The sequence below is a fragment of the Engraulis encrasicolus genome, chromosome 7 (genome assembly GCF_034702125.1).
Source record: "Engraulis encrasicolus isolate BLACKSEA-1 chromosome 7, IST_EnEncr_1.0, whole genome shotgun sequence".
Taxonomy (NCBI): Eukaryota; Metazoa; Chordata; class Actinopteri; order Clupeiformes; family Engraulidae; genus Engraulis; species Engraulis encrasicolus.
Genome location: NC_085863.1, coordinates 13,866,585 through 13,885,407, shown reverse-complemented (window position 1 = coordinate 13,885,407; position 18,823 = coordinate 13,866,585). Strand labels below are relative to the sequence as shown.

The 18,823-nt window shown below is 41.4% G+C and overlaps 2 protein-coding genes across 3 annotated transcripts in view; one reads left to right on the top strand and one right to left on the bottom strand.

Moving 5' to 3' along the window:
- Positions 1–879: 879 nt before the first annotated feature.
- atxn3 (ataxin 3) lies at positions 880–11,326 on the bottom strand. Of its 2 annotated transcripts, XM_063202892.1 has the most exons (12): positions 11,247–11,306; positions 10,225–10,357; positions 9,637–9,801; positions 9,501–9,545; positions 9,311–9,396; positions 8,906–8,972; positions 8,094–8,181; positions 6,043–6,181; positions 5,569–5,735; positions 4,745–4,940; positions 2,440–2,501; positions 880–1,226 (listed from the first exon to the last, which is right to left on the bottom strand). In XM_063202892.1, the coding sequence occupies exons 3-12, from the start codon at positions 9,688–9,690 to the stop codon at positions 1,210–1,212; spliced, it is 921 nt and encodes a 306-aa protein (XP_063058962.1). In that variant the 5' UTR covers positions 9,691–9,801; positions 10,225–10,357; positions 11,247–11,306; the 3' UTR covers positions 880–1,209. The 2 variants fall into 2 exon arrangements, with proteins under 2 accessions (XP_063058962.1, XP_063058961.1); XM_063202891.1 differs by lacking the exon at positions 10,225–10,357 and having other exon boundaries at positions 11,247–11,326.
- Positions 11,327–12,115: 789 nt separating this feature from the next.
- The window catches only part of ubr1 (ubiquitin protein ligase E3 component n-recognin 1), a 64,690-nt gene continuing 57,982 nt past the window's right edge, over positions 12,116–18,823 (top strand). Inside the window, exons 1-2 of the mRNA XM_063202890.1 lie at positions 12,116–12,185; positions 17,969–18,231. Of these exons, the coding sequence (XP_063058960.1) occupies positions 12,141–12,185; positions 17,969–18,231 (308 nt within the window). The 5' untranslated portion in view covers positions 12,116–12,140. The remainder of the gene's footprint in view (positions 12,186–17,968; positions 18,232–18,823) is intronic.

Genomic DNA, 18,823 nt, shown 5'->3' with positions numbered 1-18,823 from the left:
ACAGTTGGTTGGTAGTGGGCCTTTCTCAAAACCTAGTGCAGTGCACTTCCAAGTGTATCAGCCTAATTAGTCACGCCCAGTGATTGGATACTCTTTGGTGAACTCTATAGAATATTCAATCACTGGGTGCGACTAATAAAGAGTATCCAATCACTGGGGGTGACTAATTAGGCTGATACACTTGGAAGTGCACTGCACTAGGTTTTGAGAAAGGCCCATAGTCTCAGACTGATGGCCACACACACACACACACAGAGTTAAGGAAGATACACACAGACTTTTCAAACACACTGGCTGCATTCCAATATGCGACCTTGCGTCCTCCACTTGTGCTCGTGGCCTCGTACCAGGAAGTAATACGTCATGATGACATCACTGGCAACAGCATTATATTTCAATATCTCGCAAAAGCTCACTTGTAAAGTCATTTTCTCATTTTCAAACAGGATGGCAAATGAAGAATAGTCCCCCAAAAATAGTTTCGGCTAGGCTGACAGCGGGGAAACTTAATTGTTTTCTCCATTGAGGCAGGGCATCGGCAAAACGTGAGGCCACAAGCACAAGTGGAGGACGCAAGGTCGCATATTGGAAGAAACACACAGTCTCTTCTATCCATTAACCCCCAATCGCATCAACCCCACTGCAACGCAGAGGTATGTTTCTGTTCTCACTGTCCAAAGGCCCCTTCTGCACAGTAGGCAAATGCTGAGGACAACACCATTACATCTCAAATGAACAGAGAGATTCCATTCAAAAGCAGCAGGCTATAAGCATAAGGCTAGGAAACCGCTGAGCCTTAAGGAGAGAGGAGAGCTCAGCTGTAAAGGTAGGAGAGGAGAAAATGACAAGCCCCCAAGTCATGTCACACTGGTCTTTCAATACAGTACAACAAACTGTCAGATTTTTTATTTTTTTTGTACATTTGGTTCCTGTATATTAACCACGCTGTCTGCTGTCAATCTGGCATGAAATCCAGCAGAACAAACGCTTTAGTCCCGCTGTGCGACAGTTTGCTTTAGTCCCATTGCGTATCACTCTCTCTGTCCATCCGCGCCTGTGCAAAAAAAGAGTTAAACTGGGAAGAGGCATCTCCACCTCATCATGACAAAACGACGATGTCAGAGGAAGTGGGCGGGGCGTCACCAGAAGCCACGCCTCCAGCCTCGCACGGTCACTCCTTGGGCGCATTTTGGTCCACGGTCCCATGAGCTACTTCCCCTCCGAGCCTATAGGGGGAGGAGAACGCAGGAAGGACAAAAGAAAAGAAAAGAAAAAAGAAAAATCACCAAAATGAAGTGAGGGCTCACCACGGCCATAGATACTATTTCATGTTAACACGATAACTTGAGTGAGTGGACTTATTTGCACTTAACCCATTTTAGCCTGGTGACTCGTATATGTTGTTTAATCTTTGGTGCCTGGAGACATATACGCTGCATTCAGGCTCTTCAGATATTAGTTTTTTTTTTTATAAAAATGTGGGCATGTTACAGCTGAATGGACACATTCTAATGCAAGACATTAAACACATTCTAATGCATATTTCATGTTTTTATGTGCATCAGAGGGTAAGATATTTAGGTTTTTATAGGCTGAGGACAACTTCCCCAACAAGGGCTTAGGCTTTCCGCGGGCGTTTTTTGCAGGTGCTTTAGGCATAAATGGCTTAAAGGGCATATTCCACTGAAAAAAGTCAGTATCAGGATCCGGACTGGGCAAACTCAGAACCACGATAACAGAATGTTCAGTGCTTCCTTTATCTGGCAAATTACATTTACTATGGTATTATCAAAGAGAGTTGAGTAATAAAGAGGATTCAAAACACGCCCACCCAATGCAAAAGAGTGTGCTCAAGTTGGGTCTCCTAAGGGGGCGTTGTCCCCCCCCTTCTTCTTCTATTTTTGAGGTGTTTGGACAAGAAGTGCGCTACCGCCATCTACGACGCTAACGTTAGGGACACATAGGAGGCGAAGCAAGCGAAGCGAAGAGAGGCGAAATCCAACCGTCATCAGGTCGTCGCGGCGAATCAAATGGAATGGAACAGTTATGTTGTTGATTTGATTGGGCCGCGGCAGGCGAATTCGCTCCTCATTTGCATAACATTAAACTTTCTTTAATAATTTCGCTTCACTTCGCCCCTGTTCGCTTGCTTTCGCTTGCCATCGCTTGCCTTCGCCTCTCTCATAGGAATGAATGGCAAAGTTCGCAAATTCGCGTGTATGTGTCCCTACCGTAAGGGGACTCCATTAATTCTCAACCTCAGGACTCCGAAGGTCTCCTAACCGAAGGTCTCCTAAAGGAGCGTTCACCCGACATAAAGTGGATACCAGAAAAGAACAAGACTGACGTATCTCTGTCTATAAGATCTCTGGTATTATTATTAGCCTGAGAAAGACACGTGTTTGCATTTCTGAAGGAGAACCAGTAAGAGTAGAGTACCTGAAGGCTTTGTGTCCTGTTGCTGTGCTGCTGTGGAGGCTTGTGTGTTGAGCTGAGCTTGCCTGCGAGATAGACACATTTATTAACATTTATTAGCAGGGCAAGTCATACTTTTATGGCTGAAATTACAACAGGTTTCAAAGTCATCATGCCAAACTATAAGCAAGAGTTACTGCCTACAGCCTACTGTCTTACTGCCTACAGTTTACTGTCCAAAATAGAGATGCACCGGATCCTGATTTTTAGGATCCTGCCGGATAGCGGATCCACTGCTTAAGACCCTGCCGGATCCGGAACCGGATACTGGATCCTACGAAAGGGTTGAAACAACATAGCCTACTCGCACACGTGGGCCCTTTTTAATCACGTTGGCTCAAACTATTTAGACTTNAAAGCCTCGGCTACCGGATCCTGGATCCTGGAACCGGATCCGGATCCTGTGAAAAATCCTATTATCCTGCCGGATCCGGAACCGGATCTTGGATCCGGTGCTTCTCTAGTCCAAAACCTGCTTTCATACAAGACTACCGGTATGGCAGTCCTGCTTTAGATGCAGATTACACATATGCGGATACTTTTAAATGTGGATAACGCGTGATCCTGACGTGGAAAAAAATAAAAACAGATTTTGACAGATAGGCATTAGCCCCCTTAATGGGATATTTTTTAAAACCAGAGTTTTAAAATGCACTTTCTAAAACTCTGTTTAGGTGTGAAAGGTAGGCCAAAACCAATGTGTTTTCAAAAATATCCACACAGACATTTTTTTCTCCCGTTTACATTGGTTTTGGCCTTATGTTTCAACGTAAGCAGAGTTTTAAAACCCAAATATCTGCTTTAATTTAGGGGGGTACAATTTAGGAGGCTTTAATTTAGGGGGCTAAAACACACCTGTTACAATGGAGTTTTTGGGTCATTTCACGTGAAATCAGACACTTTGGGATCCGACCGACAGGGATTTCAATCATACTTGCTGTGCCTGTTTAGTAGCAGGGTAGCACCCCAGAACTGCATTTGTGTGAATCTGACAGCAATACTAAGGGAGAAACAGACTAGCAAAGGTTTACATATGAGGGTAGGACACTATGCATTCAGCCTTGATTATATCAGTCACTGTAAGTCACAAAAAGTGTCCGTGGTGTTATTTGAAAGCTCTTTTCTGGCTCTACAAATTACACAAACAGCATGGAATGCAACAACCCTCAGAATATGAATTATCATAAATTGAAAAATTAAAAATTGAATATAAAAAAAACGTATATTTTAAAATGGCCAGTTTCTTGTCTAAACATAGCCTACAATGTCATGAACAACACCTGGAATGCTGGTGTTTGGTTCTTTATTCACTAGTTGCTAGTCTGTTTCTCCCTTAATATTGGTGTCAGATTCACACAAATACAGTTCTGGGGTGCTACCTTGCTACTAAACAGGCACAGCAAGTATGATTGAAATCCGTGTCGGTCGGGTCCCAAAGTGTCTGATTTCACGTGAAATTACCCTTTTATTTTTATCCAAATGTTGGGTTTCCACCTCAACAGAAGAAAAAATTATCCACATTTAAAAACATCCACATCCATGTAAACCGCCTCTTAGACTGTCTACTGTATGGTTACATCACAGAACACATGTTACACCCACTGATGTTTATACCTGAAGACAACATATTAAAACCACCAATAGGTCACAATATTTTTTTCCATGTTCTCATAAAACTAATTATTTCCTGAAAACGTTGCATTCATTATGTTCGTGAATGTGACACATATGTCTATTACATTTGTGGGAAATTATTTGGTGGTTGTCTACACTGGTGCCTGTTAAAACATGGAATTGTGTTTAAGGATAAATCCTTTATTAATTCCTTAATGGGGAAAACATACAGTTCTCAATTTAAGCCGTCCCACATGTGAGCACTTAGCACCTCTATGACTCATAGGAATCAGAATGTGGAGAACTAAGCCTATGACCCTCCATTCCCCACGCACACACACACACACACACACACACACACACACACACACACACACACACACACACACACACACACACACACACACACACACACACACACACACACACACACACACACACACACACACACACACACACACACACACATTGCATTGCATTGCATTGCATTTGGCCGACAATTTTTAACCAAACCGACTTACAATCAAGGACATAATCACAGTCAACATTACAAGCAGATACAAAGTGCACAGGAAGTATACAGAACAACAAGTGCAGATGCTATCTAAATAGGGGTTAGCATTAGCACACACACACACACCTATAGCACACTTGCCTGTCAAAGTAGGCCTGTCTCCTTTTGCGTATCTCCTCAGCGCTGAGACTCTCCTGTTGGCCCCCGGAGCCCGTGGTGGACCCCCCGGTGGTGGACCCCCCCAGCGTGGTAGGCCCACTGCTGGCTTTAGGGGCAGGCACACTACTGGGTTTTGGAGCCACGGGCATGAAGTTGGACGACCCACTCGTGGTCGGCTCTGTATGAGGGATACATGCAACAAAGTATGAGGGAGAAATGTTAGACTTAGACTTGAACTTTATTTATCCCCGAGGGGATATTTATGTTCCATGTTGCTCTGAAGATAAAAAAATATATAAAAAAGAGAAATAAAAAAATTAAATAAATGAAATAAAAAATGAAGATGGGTGATCACCATGCAGAAAGCAGAGAGCTAAATAATTCTAGCATTATATGATCATTATATATTTTATTTTATTTTATATTATAGTACAAATAAGACAAAGCTGAATAATTACATGACTCAATGTCATACAAAGCAAAGTAGTCATGGGAATATGACAAAAAAATCACAAATTAAAGATTAATTTCTGCATGCTAAAGAGCCTTTTTTTAAAAATTAGTAAGTAAGACTGCTAAAGCAGTGTTTCCCAACCAGGGGTACGTGTACCACTAGGGGTACTCAAGCACACTGCAGGGGGTACTTTGAAAATGTAATTTTAACAAGGCTTAGTTACATTGGGATAGAGAAAGCGATACAGAACTTGACTTAGGGGGTACTCATGGCACACTGAAAAGGCTTGGGGGTACACAAGACAAAAAAGGTTGGGAAACACTGTGCTAGAGAGTGTGGCGAGTGACGTCACCTTGCTGCATGCTGAGCTGGATGGCTCTGCGCAGGTCGGCCTCCTCGTCCTCCACCTCCATGTCCTGCCGGCTGAGGGCCAGGGCCTGCCTCAGCTGCTCATCATCCGGGTCCAGCACCCTCTCCTCCAGCCCCGGGCCCTGCTGCTGCGGAGTATTCAGGTTCATCCTGCAGAGAAGTCAAATCACGGGTAAGCGGTACGGGCAGTCATGGGTAAGCGGTTAGGGCGTCAGATTGTGGCCCAAAGGTTGCCGGTTTGACTCCCGACCCGCCAGGTTGGTAGGGGGAGTAATTAACCAGTGCTCTCCCCCATCCTCCAGCCCACCCGCGTTGTTCACTCCAAGAAATTATTTTTTTTTTTTACAAAAATTAAGCAGTGTGTGGTGGTTTCCGAACTTTTGTTTTTAACTAGTACTAGGTAAATTGTCTTTATTTTCATTTTTACTTGAAAAATAAGAAGCCAATTACTGTATACCTGAGACCACCAGCGCTGGTCTGGGCTTCGTCCTCTCCGATCAGCCTCGGCCTCTGCTGCTGCTCCACACGCACGATCCTCAGGATCTTCTCCGCATCACACTCCGGCAGGTTCCCTCTGATCACAAATATGGAATAACCTGCCAAACCCAATCAACAGGCAATCATGAATACAATGAATGAATGAATGAATGAAAGCATCAATCAAGAAAACAAATTCAATCAAGAAAATAAAGTCTGCAATACCAGGCTACCGTTTCTCTTATTTTAACCCTTTAAGCGCCACAATTTATTTTTCAAAAAAGCTGAATTTTGGCATGATAAATTCAAATGACTGTGGCTTGACACTGGTAACAGATAGAGCTTGACTGTCAATTAGACAAATATTGGGGATGACCCCAAGATTATTTTGGGAGTAAATATGCATACCTAATTTGCATATTATGACGTCATATGGTGGCGGCCATTTTGAATTTATAATAATTTTTGGAAAATATTGATAATTTTCAATAGATTATTGAATTTATTTAGCAATATTTGACATTCCATTACTATCACGTAGTGTACATACACTATGGTCAAGGACATAAGTAGTTTTAGGCAGAATATATATAGTATATATTGTAATATTGCAATAGGCCTAATATAATGCAATATTTTTCAAAAGAGCTGAATGTTGGCATGATAAATTCAAATGACTGTGGCTTGACACTGGTAACAGATAGAGCTTGACTGTCAATTAGACAAATATTGGGGATGACCCCAAGATTATTTTGGGAGTAAATATGCATACCTAATTTGCATATTATGACGTCATATGGTGGCGGCCATTTTGAATTTTTAATAATTTTTGGAAAATATTGATAATTTTCAATAGATTATTGAATTTATTTAGCAATATTTGACATTCCATTACTATCACGTAGTGCACATACACTATGGTCAAGGAAATAAGTAGTTTTAGGCAGAATATATATAGTATATATTGTAATAGGCTATTGCAATAGGCCTAATATAATGCAATAATATTGAAATATATAATGCAACAATTACTACTTTTGCCTGGAGGGCCGAACATGTTTGTATCTGTAACCTGTACCTTTTTAGCTTGTGAAACTTTCACAGAAAGGGTCAGCACACACATATTCAATTCATATTTATGCCTATTTTTACATCTGTATAGCCTACTATGGCCTTTGGAGCAGGCGCTGTATAGGCAGTAAAATGGTTGATCATGGCACAGTCTAGCTCAGTGACTTCTACAGTTTGTCACTTACATTTCACAAAACTAATGGGCAAATTGTCAACATAATGGGTATGAAATCACAAGTATTATATCCATAGTATTGTGTCCAACGTAATTAGGCTACGTTATAGCCTGACACCTGAAGCCGATCAGGAACACAATCCCCGCCCCCTCGCGTGGAGAGCGCAGCGCCCTTCCACCCTCTCCCCCGTTTGAGAGAAATATATCGCCACCTCTTTCGTCTTTATTTGCTGTTTTACTGATTTATAACTCTTACAAAGACAGTCAAAACGCTGTGACCAGTCTGATTGTCAACAACGAGTCTAAAACATTCATGTTTTAGGGTTGCCTATGCGTCTTCTCTTCACCGTGCGTTCTATTACCAAAACCTCTCCATGCGGAGATATGGCACGTTCGCCGCTGCCATCCACCCAGTAGAAGTCAGAAAGAGGGACAGAATGAGTGCGTGTGTGCTGCTTGGTGAACAGTGTTTGTCTGATCCCAGGATTATTGCGTTTGCGTCCGGATAGGTGTATACCCGCATCTCCGGGGGCTGAATGGAGGCAGCCCAAGCTAACATTACCAGACCCACTTCTCTCACCCCTAATTCCTCCACCAATACCTGTATGGACACCACGATTGCATTCGCCACTACCACCGACTCACTTGAGATCGGATAAAGATTTTTTTTCTTTGTTACACTTGAAATCATCAATCAATCAACTATTCCACAAACCAATCCATCAGCTGATCAATTACTCAATAAAGCGATCAATTATGTTGACATTTACTAAAAATCATCTTACCTTCCTGCTGTAACTGTGCCAGGAATAGTGCCAGATACGTGTCTGATATCAACTCTGGTCCCGTCAGTAATGAATTGAGGTTAAACCACTGGAATTACAATAAGGCAAGGCAAGACAAGTTTATTTATATAGCGCATTTCATACACAGGTGCAACTCAAAGTGCTTCACAAAGTTAACAAATGTAAGTGAAGAAAGAAGGGAAGAAAGAAGGGGAGAAAGAAGGAAATAAATTACAGTCAAAAAACATTTAAAACATTAAGATAAAACATAAGGTAAAAATAATAATATATATATATTTTTTTATTTAAATGAACATGAGAATAAAAATAATAATAAAACAAATGCACTTTTGTTAGGACACATTAATGTTCATTAACTCATTGATGCTGGATGCTGCATATGCGCTGCATTGCCCTAGGGGCCTGGAGCGACATAGACGCAGCATTTAGGCTCATGAGATGTTAGAGTTGAGTGAACACATTCTAATGCAAGAGGAGGGTCTTAGCTTTTGATACAAGTTCATTCTTCACTCATTTCATGTTTTTATGTGCTTCGGATGCTGAGACTTTTAAAAATCATTTAGGCTGAGGGCACCTTATCCCAAAAAGGGCTTTGGCATTTAGCAGGGGTTTTTGCAGGTGACTGTGGCGAAAACAGGTTAATAGCACAATCAACTGTATACCCAAAACCTGGGTCCTATGTCCAGAGGGGTACCCCTGGTTTCCTAATTCAGACTATAACCGAGGAAGCCTTTGATATGATGGCTTAACATATTAAAGCTACTAAAGTTCAGCATGATGGAGTATCCTACCTGTTGTCCAAGTTTCCGTACTGTGAACCAGTGTTCCTTATAGTTGCATATAAAAGCTTTCTCATTTCTAGAAAAAAAAAACAAAGAATTAATATATTGAGCGTGTTAGGATAGCACAATGACACCAATGAATTCCCTGACACAACCTAATACAACAATACAATAATACACTAATATACCTAATACATATAAAGACACAATGGTATTGTAGTTTTCTGTGCTCCCCTTGATGTTGACTACAGCTTTAGGAGGCCACTGTACACGCTGAGTGATACAGAATTGTTTTACACAAACAGAATTATTTTACACTGTGTCTCCCATGCTGATCTGGAGCATGAACCGGAAGGTCGCGGGTTCGAGACCCAAAGAGGTGAACTAGTGCAAGATGACCTCAGTTACACTTACATAGGATCTGTCCTTAAGCCCTGGTATTCCCGACTGTTGAAGAGAATGGGCTCCAATCCCCACACACCCAGAGCATTACTAATTACCTAGAGAGGAATGCACAGAGTAGTCAAACACAGCTCAAATATGGAAATCATCTAAACACAACACAGATTATATCAAGTTGTGTGTGGTAATGCTGACGACTTACTTGAATAGAAAAGAATCCACTGTCATCCATATTTCCGGAGGGTTGCTGTGAGTGTACAGGGGTAAACCACCAGATCAGCAACAGTTTTCCAGCAGACAAATAACAGATCGTTTGTTTTTAAATATTATAAGCACACCTGCAAGAAGGTCCTGTATTCCGCGCTGCCCATACCACCCTCTGCCATCCTCATCCGCTCCTCCTCATCCAACTGCTGGGCGATGGATGACAGTTCTACCGGAGTGAAGTACTCACCCTGGAGTAGATTGTTCAGGCAGTGCTGTGCACACAAGGAGCCCTCTTGCTGTGTAGAAAACACACCACCTCGCTTAATTAACTAGTTCAGATCTGTGGGACCCGGCTTCAGTTTTTCACTTAATAAAAGCAATGTGATTATTTTCCACACTGGTATTCACTGGCCTTGGCCCACTGTCTGTGAGGACCATAATTTAAAAAAGAATACCGGTACCTCTCATGAATTTTCTATAGGCACCCATGTTACACAAACAACGAAGACCTTACAAAGGTTAATTTAATTGAAGGTTTGAAGATGTCAATTTTTTGATTGAACCATTTGGCCTAGAAAAAAGATCTCAACTTTGACATGAAGAGCAGGATTGTGACATTTATGTGTGTTCATTTCATTTGACAACTTGCAAACCTTTTGGATATGGCAGTGTAGAAATAGGGCTGCACATTATTCAGATATTCACTGGTCAACTGTTACCTGTAGAATGTTCAGTCATACACATGCAGCCATAATAACTCCTAGAATCTCTGGTAGAGGTGTTGGTCTGAAGAGGGTTGCAAGTTCGCATCCCACCCTTACCTCTCCCTATCCATCCATGGCTGAAAGTCACCTGAAACATCCCCATTCATGTGAGCGTGCCAACACACACACACACACACACACACACACACACACACACACACACACACACACACACACACACTTCTCTATGTCTGTCTCTCACTCTCACACACGTAGAATCAGATTTCTCTCTATTACACACACAGATATCTCTCTCTCTCTCTCTCTCTCTCTCTCTCTCTCTCTCTCTCTCTCTCTCTCTGCCCCCCCCCCCCTTGTGTTTGTGCATGTGTAAGGCAGCATTGTGTGTGAGTGTGTATGCAAAAACTGCAAACATACTAATAGCATTTTCTCTGCGGAAATGCAGTCTAGTCCAGCTTGTTGATGTTAGCTAAGCAAAATTGTAGTACAAATTGTCGCAGTACTACTCGAAAAGTAATCCCGTGACCCACTTTGCCGGATCGCAACACCCTGTTGTCAATTAGAAATAGTTGGACTAAACTGTTGAACATTGTTATTCTTTCACATCACACGGTGACTTGGCAGGTGACAGGCAAACAGGCAACGTAGCCTAATAGCAACGCGGAAACCCTCGCCAAAACCCCGTGACAAAACGTTAGCAGAGTCAGTGCTACTTCACCGCTGTGTGTTATTAAGTGATTGTATGTATCCAATAAAGCAGCCCAATATTATAGTAAACCATACATGCTACGTACTTTTGAAAGTATCGTTTAGGAGCACTGTGAAGTACGTTATTGATAAGATCCTATTAGCTTCTCGGCTATGAGAAGTCTTCCAACTGTTTCAAGTCGAAACTTAGCAAGCAGCCAGCCATCCACAAACAAGCTAACTGGCCAAACCCATGAACACTTGTCTATGTTTCCATCTATGTACAATGCCATGTAATATGCGAGACAGAAATGAAAACCTGAGCTTACTTTTTCATGGAAAATAGCATCCATGTTGAGGTAACTTGTTAAAGCTTCGAAACAACAACTGAGCGACCTCAGTAAGAGCTGTGCTGTCATTGGTCAGTGCAATGTTGACAATGTTTCTCATTGGTCAGCAACGCAAAGTAATCTTCCTTTCCGTCTTCTTTATGATTGACAAACTACTTTCGGTGTATTAGCGCCATCTTCAGAATAGGAGTAGGTCTGTCATTCACCAAAAAAAGTTCACAGAAGCTCACACATTTTTTGGCGAATGACAAAAATTGTCTGAAAAATAAATAAATTAATGAAATAAATACATAAAATTATAGTCTGTTAGATGAAGACCAGAACGATCTAGTAAATAACATAATGTGGTTTAGACAGTTGACATTTTCATATGCCTGGTTCAAAATGGACATAGGCTACCTCAATTTTATTTGAAGGTTAGGGTCTGTTACATGGACCTTGGGATCAATGAAATTTCAAGTCCTGTGTGTAACTTTTCTCTAAAACATTGCAGACAACTCAGAAAAGGGGCTTGATTATGGAAATAGTGCACTTTTCCTTTAACATGTTAGTGGCCAATGCAAATAAACAACCATTCATTCAAATATTGATTACAATGTCTTGTGTGTAAGCTATGACTAATGTGTATTTATAATAAAGTAGGATACATTAACAATTACAATATCAGCACAGCAGGTATTCTAGCTTAGATTTTTCCCCTAATGTCAACACACTTGGCATAAACTGAATATTTTTCTTTTTTAAAAGAAACAAAAATTGATATGCTATGGTTTTCTTAACACCTTTATTTTGAAAAATAAAAAAACCGTCTGACGGCCATATTGAAAAATTCACTGTTGTCACTGGTGCACGCGCAGCTCATCTGAAACGAACATGGCGGAAGAAGAAAAACTATTAAACGCTCTGGACCTTAGCAAGGTATGCCATCTACACATAATAAATATAGTATTATAACACTTTTACATACATAGACGGCTATGTCACATACTCCTTACTCATCCATGTAGTGTGAACTGCTGGTTTGTGCGTGTGCTGTTTTTCTGTGTAGGCTTGTGGTCTCCTCTGCAGAAAACTGAGCAAGCTACATTACAGACATTGATTTAATGTGCGGTTGAGTTCGTGTGCAATGTTTAATTTTAGCAAAGCAGATTAACCTATTCCGTCACTATATCCTCGGTGATTGGGCCTGTTTGTTGTTTAAACTAAGACGGCGTGGCATTTTAACAGCAGCTTTAAAGACGTTGTATTTTACCTAGTCATTATCTGTTATGGTCTGTGTGCAATCCTCATGTGGCGAAATAACAAGTTCATAACAACACGATGACGGATGAGCGCTAGACTAGCTCTGCCGTCGTGTGTTGTGATGGGGGGGCTTTTAAGGTCGCTTCTATTCGTAGAGTTACGTTCCGTTTGGACTTCCGTTGATTCTAGTTGACTTTTTAGGTGCGAAGTGCTTTGCAAGCTAGCTAGCCTACATACCGTTTGTATACATCGTGAACAAGAAAGGGTGCCTGCCAACAGCAGGCGATGGCGTTAAAAAAAACCTGCAGTAAGCTTGGAACCCTATGTTTGTCCTGCAATAGCTCTGAGTTTACACACCTTCCCGCTCTCCCCCTCAGCTGACATGGATGTCATGGGTTGTGTTGGGGTATGGGAAGCGAGTTTTCTGGGGGTGCACTCAGTCCTGGGGTGTCGGATAACCCACCTAAAGTAGGTTAGCTAGCTGACAACACCCACTGCCTAGGAGGAGTTCAAACTGTCAAAAACAGGCGAAAGAGCCCCAAAACAAACAAACAAACAAACAAACAAACAAACAGAAACTAGTTTATGACAGTAACTACCTTTAACTGAAACATAATAAACATACTAAATAGATGGCTGTCAGGTGTTTTGCTCTGCTCCGAACCAAAGGCTGCCTGTCTGGTAAAGATCAGGGGCAGTGCAGAGGTAAACATGTGCTAAACAGTGATGAAAATCTAGGATAAGTGTTATCAAAATGTTGTGAAGTGTAAAAGTCGGTAACTTTCCATTTTAATAATCAGAGTTGAACATTAGAAACAGTAGGCTACAAAAAAAATATGATTGTTGTGGGGGGAGGTGGAAATGTATCATGTGCCATAAGCTTGGAATTGGAACACTTCCAAAATTCCTTCACTAATTTTCTGCCGGTCTGGAATCCTAATTGGGGTGGAATATGAAATTAAATATGTAGCCTAAACCACAGGTCTAACAAACATTTCCGCCACATAGCTCCACATCTCTTGTTATAACATCACATCCCTACAAAAATATCCTTTAGAGCGCCTACGCCACTAAATATGCATAATAACTTATTAATGAGCATTACCCATCATGTGTTTGAATATGGGGGTATGTTTACAAAACTGTAATGTCATTTTGAGTATGTAGTATTTTTAGTGTTTTATTTCCAGAATTCATGCTGCTCATTCACAAATGTTACCCTTTTTCATGAACACTTGTCACCACCATAAATTTCCAAGTATGCATTGTGACTAGGAAATCACACTTTTCATAAATGTCCAGTAATTTTATGTGCAAAACTTGTACTTTGGTCATTACTAGTAAATATTAGTTTATTACATAGTAAATATTAGTGAAAAGATCATATTTTGGAAGACACAGTTGCGATGAGCAGCATTGTCTCAAATTTTCATTCATTTTTAAAACCTTAAAAATATTTCAAAGGAAAGTTTCTGTAAATGTACATTGTCCAATGTCCACCATCAGCTTTCCCCATAGTCCCACTAATATTTGCACCTACTGAAAACACTGTTCCCTCAGCAATGGCAGGAGTTGAAATTATTCTGCTTTGGCAGAGGTCTTTGCTTCTTGAGTGCATTTCTCTCCATCAGTGCAAATAATCGATTAAGCTTATACATCTACTTGAACATCTAGAAAGTTTCATATAGTTCATTTGCACTGGGGTCATTTCACGTGAAATCAGACACTTTGGGACCCGACCGACCCGGATTCCGATCATACTTGGTGTGCCTTTTCAGTAGCAAGGTAGCACCCCAGAACTGCATTGGTTTGAATCTGACACTAATATTAAGGGAGAAACAGACTAGGAAAGGTTCACATGTGAGGGTAGGACACTATACATTCAGCCTTGAATATATCAGTCAGTGTTAGTCACAAAAAGATGCCTGTGGTGTTGTTTGAAAGCTCTTTTCTGGCTCTACATATTACACAATCACCTTGGAATACAACTACTCTCAGAATATGAATTATGATAAATTGAAAAATTAAAAATTGAATATCTACAAAACTTATATTTTAATATGGCCAGTTCCTTGTCCAACCGTAGCCGGCAATGTCATGAGCAGCACCTAAAATGCTGGTGTTCGGTTTGTTATTCATTTCAGAGAGAATTTGACTCACAAATATGGCGTCATACAGACCACTTACTAATAATATGGTAATACCATAGTAGCATCACATGACAAAACAAAAACAAAACAAAAATGGTCAGTGTCCATGGTCCCAGGTTTCAGAAACTAAGGCAGATGTCCATTTATACACACCAAATGATGATATGTGAATGTTTGAACATTCCTTCTCTGTGTACCTGTGCCATCTTCCCTTTACCGTACTTTAAAGAGATAATCAATGGCTACACTCTCATTTTGTACTCTACCAGTGCATTTGAAGCAACAGCTGTGTCTTTTGTAGATAATGTATAAGTACGTCCCGTTGCAGTTACAGGTTCCACTACCAGAAGCACATCCTGATGATCCATGACAAGTCTATCTGGTCTGAAGGGAAAAGTGAAGGATGGAGATGGCCCCTGAGGATGCAGGAAGTTCAGTTTCACCTCTCCAGTGCTCGGCATACATTCCTCAGCACATGCTAGCCACCAGTTGCCATCATATACAGCTACAACATACCCTTTGATGCTTGGAAATGTAACACATTCCTTTACTGAGCTCACTCTTTCAACTCTGCCTTCTCTGAATGCTGAAAATGGCCTAACTTCCACTGTGTCCATTGACAATGGGCAGAAGCTGTGTAGTTTTTGAGTACCTGGAATAGTTCTTGCAGATTCAAACCTTTTCTCAGCTTCATGATGGTACATCTCTGTTGTGGCAAACTGGCAATGGATGTTCTTGACATTATCCTTGACAAATTCAAACAGTTGGTATGGCGTTACAATTTAATTGTCAATAGGACGTTGCAGACTTCCTGCACAATATAAGAACCTTAAAAACACAACAAATTTGTGCCACCACGAGGCAGATTTTCACATACCTGCAGAGTGGCACATTTTTGCCACATCACATGGCGAAGGTCCATGTGATGGCGTTGGAGGGACAGTTAAATGGCTTGCTGCACGAGCAAGTCTGCAACGTCCTATTGACAATTAACTTGTAACGCCATACCAACTGTTTGAATTTGTCAAGGATAATGTCAAGAACATCCATTGCCAGTTTGCCACCACAGAGATGTACCATCATGAAGCTGAGAACCTGTTGAAAAGGTTTGAATCTGCAAGAACTATTCCAGGTACTCAAAAACTACACAGCTTCTACCCATTGTCAATGGACACAGTGGAAGTTAGGCCATTTTCAGCATTCAGAGAAGGCAGAGTTGAAAGAGTGAGCTCAGTAAAGGAATGTGTTACATTTTCAAGCTTCAAAGGGTGTGTTGTAGCTGTATATGATGGCAACTGGTGGCTAGCATGTGCTGAGGAATGTATGCCGAGCACTGGAGAGGTGAAACTGAACTTCCTGCATCCTCATGGGCCATCTCCATCCTTCACTTTTCCCTTCAGACAAGATAGACTTGTCATGGATCATCAGGATGTGCTTCTGGTAGTGGAACCTGTAACTGCAACGGGACGTACTTATACATTATCTACAAAAGACACAGCTGCTGCTTCAAATGCACTGGTAGAGTACAAAATGAGAGTGTAGCCATTGATTATCTCTTTAAAGTACGGTAAAGGGAAGATGGCACAGGTACACAGAGAAGGAATGTTCAAACATTCACATATCATCATTTGGTGTGTATAAATGGACATCTGCCTTAGTTTCTGAAACCTGGGACCATGGACACTGACCATTTTTGTTTTGTTTTTGTTTTGTCATGTGATGCTACTATGGTATTACCATATTATTAGTAAGTGGTCTGTATGATGCCATATTTGTGAGTCAACTTCTCTCTGAAATGAATAACAAACCGAACACCAGCATTTTAGGTGCTGCTCATGACATTGCCGGCTACGTTTGGACAAGGAACTGGCCATTTTAAAATATAAGTTTTTTCGATATTCAATTTTTAATTTTTCAATTTATCATAATTCATATTCTGAGAGTAGTTGTATTCCAAGGTGATTGTGTAATATGTAGAGCCAGAAAAGAGCTTTCAAACAACACCACAGGCATCTTTTTGTGACTAACACTGACTGATATATTCAAGGCTGAATTTATAGTGTCCTACCCTCACATGTGAACCTTTCCTAGTCTGTTTCTCCCTTAATATTAGTGTCAGATTCAAACCAATGCAGTTCTGGGGTGCTACCTTGCTACTGAAAAGGCACACCAAGTATGATTGAAATCCGGGTCGGTCGGGTCCCAAAGTGTCTGATTTCACGTGAAATGACCCACTGATGGAGAGAATTGTTTCTCCAGAGATGGCAAGAGGTAGTGAGCAGAAGTGTGCCTGTAACGTATTACTTCTTCATCACAGGGACACTACTTACTGCAGAGTGGAAATGACCTCACCAATGTTGAAATTGTCCACCATCACCGATGTTCATGAGTGCAAGTCAGTGTCACCCCTCAGGTCGTCCTCTCTTAGAGAAAAGTCCCCACTTTCACCCGGTGTCTTTTGGGGGGCGTTTCTCCCCTTTTAATATCCTTACTTAGTTGAGTGTAACTTCTTAATGATGTTTTTTGTGAGAGATTGAATAAAAGCATATGGAGTTGAGATGCCATTTATGACGTTGAGGCCGATTGCAAGAGATAATGAGAAGTAGCTTAATAGTTTCTTGAATTTCATCAGCACAGATGGAAACGTTTGCTTCGGAAGGAGAAGGTTAAAGGCTGCACATTCAAATGTCTGACCTGGGAGTAGGAACAAAAAGATGAATGTCCGCACACTGCTCCCGTTGCTGTCTCACTCAAGTCTGATGAAGAGTGATTATCTCGAAAGCGTTCTCTTGAAAAATAAAAAAAAAAGCAAGACATTCATCTTTTTGTTCATAGTTTCGACTGTTTTTATCCCGCACCTGCGTCTTGGATGTGCGCATCACAACTTTGCTTGGCTTACCTGGGAGTAGGACAATAAAATCTCCAAATAAAAAAATTAAAAAGTGAGCTTCAACCATGATTTTTCTGCTCCTAATTTAAAATTGCCTTTTGAAGGGGTATGCCACTATTTTGGGGCTTAATACAGTTAAAATCGTTGGCTGGGGTTTATAAAGGTGGTTAAGTGTCTTATTTTTCATGTAAGCCGTTGTCTTGCTTTAAAGAGACACTGTGCAGGAAATGGTCATAAAAGGTACTGCAACTATGCTGCTCATTGAAACGGGGCTGCCTATTGCCAAATTTGATCTTTACATGAAAGTTTACTAAGTAATACACAAATATTTTCTAGTATAGTCCAAGTAGAATCATTATTTGCAGCTGAAAATGGCTATTTTTGGAAATTCAAATTGGCGGACCGTGTTGTTTCCCCAGAGATGGCAGGAGGCGGCGGACAGCGGGGCGGCCATCTTGCAGCACCTGATGGAGACGGTACCTCAGATCTACTGCCAGGAGGCGGAGCCCCAGCCACAGGAGGAGGAAGCGATGACACAGGAGAGGCTGCTGCTGCCACTGGAGTGCTTCCTGTTTGGGGAGGACCCGCGGCGGGGCATGGAGAAGCTGCAGCAGAGCGGCGCCGCCGGTGCTCAGCAGTGCGGACGAGTCTTCAAGGAGGGAGAGACCGTCTACTCCTGCAGGTCAGAGCAGAGACACGCCACGCCACGCCACGCCACACCACACCACGCCTTTCCAGCGCACAATGCACCCCATAAGCTGCTTATTCAGTCACAAAGACAAACTTTATTGTGCTGAGGTAATGGTAAAGGTAAAGTGTTGAAAACGGTAGGTGTAAGATAAGATAGTTTTACAGCGTTTTTGTGCTTTTATTGCAGAGAGAGAGAGAGAGAGAGAGAGAGAGAGAGAGAGAGAGAGAGAGAGAGAGAGAGAGAGAGAGAGAGAGAGAGAGAGAGAGAGAGAGAGAGAGAGAGAGAGAGAGAGAGAGAGAGAGAGAGAGAGAGAGAAGATGTAAATGTCAAGAAATGTGACTGATGTAGGCTAGTGCAGTGAGGAGAGGTCGCTGGCCAGGGTCCTGAAACGCTAACAAGAGCTCACCTGACCCCTAACTACTTTTTACTCGATGGAATATGCCAGTAAACACTTCAAAGGGTTAATGTGTACTGCAGTGCAGCTTTGAAGCATCAGTATTTGCTTTGCACCGCAATAAAAAATATAATATTAAATTAAAAATGTTTTTTTTTTTTTGGTAAAGTATTGAAAGTGTAACAGTCA